The sequence below is a fragment of the Daucus carota genome, chromosome 7, assembly GCF_001625215.2.
Source record: "Daucus carota subsp. sativus chromosome 7, DH1 v3.0, whole genome shotgun sequence".
Lineage (NCBI taxonomy): Eukaryota > Viridiplantae > Streptophyta > Magnoliopsida > Apiales > Apiaceae > Daucus > Daucus carota.
The window spans coordinates 5210473-5217039 of NC_030387.2; the positions used below are offsets into that span (position 1 = coordinate 5210473).

The window sequence follows — 6567 nt, forward strand, 5'->3', positions numbered from 1 at the left end:
GTTCTATAACGTATTTTTGATTTTTTCTTTTTTTGAATAAAAGTTTAAACTTCAAATTTTTTTCCGGATTTTTTTTAAATATATATATATAATGTAAATATACTTTATAAAAATCTAAAATGTATGCCAAAAAGTAACGTAAAGAATCTGGTGGTACGGTGGGAGCATTCATTTTCGGATTTGCGATCATGTATCTGTCAGATGGGTGGATAACACGTTAGGTAGAAAAGAAAGAAGAACACACAGTTTGAAATACTTGCGACGTATTCAGATTTCCACATAATACAACTGACTGACCTGTTTTGAAATGAAAGGTAAACAGAACTTCCAGTTCTACAAAAAAAAAATCTTAATTAGAAACAAGGCAAAGTAGGTCTTGCCAATAAGTTGTAGGAATGGAAGGAGTTGGAATTGAGAGTGAGCTGAGAATGATGAAAACACCCCACATTTTGTTGATTTCACTTCCTTTCCAAGGACACGTTAGCCCCATGGTGCAATTCACCAAGAGGTTGGCTTCCAAAGGCCTACAAGTCACATTTCTTTGTCCCTCTTCCACCATTGTCATTAACCAATCGGACTCCATCAACATTGAGTACATCTCCTATAAAGATGGTCCAACAGTCCAAGACTTGGAACTTTATATGGCTAATATCCAAAAACATGCATCCGACAAGTTGGTTCAAGTCATCGAAAAACAGAAGAGATGTGGTCATCCCTTTGACGTCCTTGTGCATGATTCACTCATGCCATGGGCAGTTGATTTTGGACATCAACATGGTTTAAGAGTAGCTTCTTTTTTCACTCAAGCCTGTGCAGTTAACGCGATTTATTACCTTGTGTTCCAAGGGAAACCTAGGCCCCCCCTCGAGGAAGGATCTAGTTTATCCTCCCTCCCACTTTCGATACCTGTTAGAGACTATAGAGATCTTCCTTCTGACCTTTATGATGAGCGTCATCCAGGATCCATAGAACTGCTTGGAAGCCAATTTTCCCATGTTCAGAAAGATGATTGGATACTCTGTAACACTTTTCTTGAGCTCGAAACTCAGGTTAGCTTTGTTGAATATATTACCAGGTCAAGTACTATAAGATTTTAGTTGCCCCCTAATTTTGAAGTCGTAAATTATGTTGCCCCCCCCCCCTCCTTGTGATGTTTCTACAATTCATTATCATACAAGTAAAGGATCTTTGAAAATTCTATTGGAGGATGGAAATGTGGTTTCCTTTGGCTTCGATTCTGCCTGTGGAGAGATGTGATTTGCCTTCTTTTGTTTCAGATCCCGTGTGTTGGACCTTGTTCTTGATAGGTTCTTTAATTTTTTAATTTGATTGTTGTTTGTTTGTTAACAGGTTTGACAAGCTTGAGAATGAGATAATATCTTGTTACTTGGATATCGATTTAAGGTTTTCTTTCTTTTGTTGAGATGAGTCTTGCAAATGAGGTGGGTTGTTTTAGCACCTCATTAAACTGACCATGCAGCAACATTTTACAGCAAGCGCTGTTGATTTTGCGTTATTTCTATCATAGATATTGAGGTCGATATTATGCTGTCTTCGTCCTTGGCAATGTGCAATATATTGGAAGTTCAGTTGGACTTTAAAAATGATCCATCTCACAGTGCACTTTCTATTTGCCACCACTGAGGACCAGAACTTAAGGTGCATTTAGGATAAGATATTGAATATGCATATGCAATAAACTTGCCAGGGATAAAAAAAAATCCCAAGCCAAGTTTAAGTCATTAATGTTGTCCACATTTTGTACTTTATTACAATTTTCATGTCTTTATTGGTTCATCTGATCTAATTTTTATGTTCCTGATTTGTTCAACCAAATCCCTTAACTTCAGTATGTTTGAAATCAGCGCAAGACACTTTTTTTCAGGTTGTGAATTGGTTGTCAAGCAAATGGAAAATTATGACCATAGGACCATCAGTTCCATCAATGTTCTTAGACAAGCGATTAGCTGATGACAGAGACTATGGTCTCAGCCTCTTCAAGCCCGAAGGAGAAGCATGCATTAAATGGCTAGATGAAAAAGATACCGACTCAGTAGTCTATGTGTCATTTGGGAGCTTAGCCAACCTGGTGCAAGACCAAATGGATGAAATAGCTTGGGGCTTATTGAACAGTGATTGCAACTTTTTATGGGTAGTCAGAGATACTAAAAAGAGTAAGCTTTCAGAGAAGTTTATTGAAGAATTTGCTGACAGAGGCCTAATTGTGAACTGGTGCCCTCAACTGAAAGTCTTGGCTCACAATGCTGTAGGGAGCTTCATGACTCATTGTGGCTGGAACTCAACTCTTGAGGCACTGTCTTTGGGTGTGCCAATGACGGTATTGCCTCAGTGGATGGATCAAACAACTAATGCCAAGTACATTGTGGATGTATGGAAAACTGGTGTTCGAGTGAAAGCGCGTGACAAGGAGAGCATCACAAGGGAGGACATAACTAAGTCTGTGAAAGATGTCATGGAGGGAACAAAGAGGGAAGAGCTTAAAACCAATGCCCTTAAATTGAAGGAAATGGCTTTAGAGGCAATGAGTAAAGGTGGAAGCTCTGATAAGAATATCGACGATTTCATTTCAGAAATTGTGAACCCTACCACCTCTACCTGAATGTCGTGTGCTGATGGTTCTGCTCTCGTGGAGGATTTTGTGGGAAGTTGTATGTAGGGCTTGGAGGGAGATTTTCGTATCTTTGAGGTGGCAAAGCTGGTACAAGAATTGCAATTTTATGGAAGAAATAGTACTTCATACCAATTATACAGACATAATGTCAACTAAAACTGGCATCAATTTGAATTTATTAATGTTCTGGCATATCTGCAATTGCTCTTCAGTATTTAACTTTTACTTAGTAGTGCTACTTTTCAACATTATTATTGGCCCCAATTTGAATTGCTAATGTTCATCAGTATTTTTATTATGGATTTTCTAGTGTGTGTCTATGGACGCACACTAACAACCATTTTTGAGTTAGGTGGTGGATTTCTATGGGCTCCCATCTCATTAATAATGATGGCCCTCGTGCAGGTACAAAAATCTTCACCAATGAAAAATATTTTGTTAGTTGTGCCCATAGGCACACAGTAGAAAGACCCATACAACTATTATTTTAGAGAGAAAGATAATACCAGGGCCCAGGGCCCCGGGCAAAATCTTAAGTATACCTTAAATATAAAGCTTATAGTCAGTGTCTGGAAAATAGAAAGCTAAGGTAAAAAAAAGGGTAAGCTAGCTCTTGGTCAGTAGTTTTATAGAGCATATAGATAGTTTTTGACTGATCATCAGGCATCTAAAATTTTTATGCCTTTTTATTGAAATTCATCTTCTTGTTTTCAATAGCTGCAAAAATTTGGAGTTTTAATCGTTGTCTAATCTTTTAGGATTTATTTTTCATTTTTCATAAATATATAACTGTGTAATAAATAAATAATGACTAATCCATCACTCATTTCATACTGAATAAACATAATTGAGTCTAACATTACAAATTACTATTTTCTTATAACATTTTCTGAATGTCTCTTATTTTTCTATATATTACAATTTTTCAATACTAATACATTTTTGTAATATAAAATTACTTTGGTTCACTTTTTTTTCAATTATCAAGTTGGCGTTTGTTAGGATTAAAAGAACAAAACGTCATTTCATGCAGTGTTTTGTTATGATTAAAAGAACAGAACGCTACATTGTCCAGCGTTGTTAAAGTTAGGAATATAAAATCCTATTTCATATAATGTTTTGTTAAGGTTAAATAAAAAACGACTTAGCGTTAGCGTTATTCAGATAAATTAGTGTATTTGGGATCATTTTATCTAACTTTGTTATTTTGAATATCGGTTTTTCTAATGTGTGCCTAAGGGCACACAATAAACAGAATCATAAAAGTGGCTTATTTTGATTGATTGGTAGAATTTATGTAAAGTAAACATTTATTATCCATCCACCATAAAAAAGAGTTAGTTATTATTGTGTACTCATAATCACACCATAGAAAATTCGTTTGAATATTATGGTGTGTTTTGTGAAATCCGGGACCTTTTTTAAGCTGCGTACGGGGGCGATGCGAATGACCAATTTCCTCTTTTCCTCTTTTCCTCTGCTCTGACAACAAAGTCAAAGATTAGTTGGGTGGCCTGAAATTAAAGAGATAGTACTAATGTGTGTTTTTATAATAATTTCCACAACACGATCATTTTCAAATCATGGCTGCCAAAATTCATGTATTTGTAGTGGTATACCCAGTTCAAGGCCATATAAATCCGATGCTACAGTTCTCCAAACGATTAGCATCAAAAAACGTCAGAGTTACATTGATCACCACCTCTTCCTACAAGAATCTCAATGATAATCAACCCTCTAACCCCACCGTCTTCTTTGATTACATTTCCGATGGATTCTCCGGTGAAAAGCCACCGGGGATTGCTGATTTCGTCGAAACATTCAAGGCCGAATCGTCCCGGAGCTTGCCGGAACTTATTGAAAAACAGAGCAAAACAGAGTACCCTGTTAATGCCATTGTGTATGATTCGTTCATGCCTTGGGTTCTGGATATAAGTAAGGAGTTTGGGTTATATGGGGTGTCGTTTTTCACGCATTCTTGTGCTGTTTCTACGATTTATTATCATACGAGTAAAGGGTCTTTGAAGATTCCGGTGGAGAAGGGGAATGTGGTTTCTTTGCCTTCGATCCCGCCTTTGGAGGTGTGTGATTTGCCTTCTTTTGTTTCGGATTTGGATTCGTATCCGGGCGTGCTGAAGCTTGTTCTTGATAGGTTCTCTAATTTTGAAGGGGCTGATTGTTTGTTTTTCAACAGTTTTGACAAGCTCGAAATTGAGGTAAATTGGGATTTCAATTTAAGTTTTTTTGTTTTTTTGTCATGTGAGAAATTAGGATTTTGATTCTGATAAGTCTTGCAAATGAGGTGTTGATTAGGCTTCCGAAAACTTGATACTGAATGATGTTTTGTTGGGAAATATAGTCGAATATCATGCTGTCTTTATCTACGTTCATGTGTAATACGTTGGAAGTTCAATTAGACTTGAAAAATGATCTCTGTCTTTCTCACAATGCACTTTCTATCTGTCGCATCCAAAGCAGAGCTGAAAATAACTGTCCAGAAACATGTGGTGGATTCAAAAAATCGCTAGCCAAGTTCCAGTCTTTATGCTCTCCATGTTTAAACTTCTATGCAAATTTCATGTCTTTAGCGGTTCATTTAATCTAATTTTATTTTGCCCTCACCGTGAACATGGAAATTTTGAATTGTAGTATGCTTTTAATCAGGCAAGTCAATTTTTTTCAGGTTGTGAATTGGTTGTCGAGCAAATGGAAAATTATGACCATAGGACCATCAGTTCCATCAATGTTCCTAGACAAGCGATTAGCTGATGACAGAGACTATGGCCTCAGCCTCTTCAAGTCCGATGGAGAAGCATGCATCAAGTGGCTGGACGGGAAAGATACAGAATCAGTAGTGTATGTGTCATTTGGGAGCTTAGCCAACCTTGTGCAGGACTACATGGATGAAATAGCTTGGGGCTTGTTGAACAGCAAATGCAGCTTTTTATGGATAGTTAGAGATACTGAAAAGAGTAAGCTTTCAGAGAAATTTTTAGAAGAAGCTGCTGACAGAGGCCTGATTGTGAATTGGTGCCCTCAGCTTGAAGTTTTGGCTCACAAGGCTGTAGGGAGCTTCATGACACATTGTGGCTGGAACTCAACTCTTGAAGCATTGTGTTTGGGTGTGCCAATGATGGTAATGCCTCAGTGGACGGATCAAACAACTAATGCCAAGTATATTGTGGACGTATGGCAAACTGGTGTACGAGTAAAAGCCCATGACAAGGAGAGCATTACAAGGGAGGACATAACTAAGTCTGTCAAAGATGTCATGGAGGGAACAAAGAGGGGAGATCTTAAAGCCAATGCTCTTAAATTGAAGGAAATGGCCTTAGAGGCAATGAGTGAAGGTGGAAGCTCAGATAAATATATGGATGATTTCATATCTCAAATTGTGACCCGGACCACCTCGACCTGAATATCTCAGAAGGGGGAACAAGCACACTTGAAGAGAGCAGTACAATGGAGAGTTGTATGCCAAGTGCTGATCGGTCTGCTCTCATATAAAATATTGTGAAAAGGGGTAGGTAAGGCTTGGACGGAGATCTTTCATATATTTGGCGTAAGTGTTTAAATTTTATGATAGACGAGGCACTTCATTTTCTTTATTTTAGTTACACAGACAGATAAATGTCATTAAAGATGGGTCAGTTTGGAATTTATTAATGCTCTGTTATAGTATATACAACTGCTCATCAGTGTTTAACTTCTTTGATTTAGTAACACTAGTAAACATTATTGCTGCCACCAGTTTTGATTGGCTCTTTCAGGCCACCCAATTGTCCAGTTCACCAATATAGCATTGCAGTTGCACTTTCATTTTTCTGGACACCCTAATTGACACCCTAATTGACAAACAAAGACGAACACGACCTAATTCACAAACAAGGTCACAGCTGCAAGCTAATTCACAAACAAGACGAACACAGCTTCAA

At 37.5% G+C, this 6567-nt stretch overlaps 1 protein-coding gene across 1 annotated transcript; it reads left to right on the forward strand.

The window, feature by feature from the left end:
• Positions 1 to 278: 278 nt before the first annotated feature.
• LOC108193617 (uncharacterized) lies at positions 279 to 6342 on the forward strand. Its single transcript, XM_017360344.2, has 4 exons — positions 279 to 1049; positions 1886 to 2593; positions 4201 to 4848; positions 5316 to 6342. The coding sequence occupies exons 1-4, from the start codon at positions 396 to 398 to the stop codon at positions 6048 to 6050; spliced, it is 2745 nt and encodes a 914-aa protein (XP_017215833.2). The 5' UTR covers positions 279 to 395; the 3' UTR covers positions 6051 to 6342.
• The last annotated feature ends 225 nt before the right edge of the window (positions 6343 to 6567 follow it).

Coding starts and splice junctions, on each gene's coding strand:
- LOC108193617 (XM_017360344.2), top strand. CDS start 396: ATGGAAGGAGTTGGAATTGAGAGTGAGCTGAGAATGATGAAAACACCC. Junction 1,050..1,885: donor TTCTTGAGCTCGAAACTCAG/GTTAGCTTTGTT, acceptor ACTTTTTTTCAG/GTTGTGAATTGGTTGTCAAG. Junction 4,849..5,315: donor TTGACAAGCTCGAAATTGAG/GTAAATTGGGAT, acceptor AATTTTTTTCAG/GTTGTGAATTGGTTGTCGAG.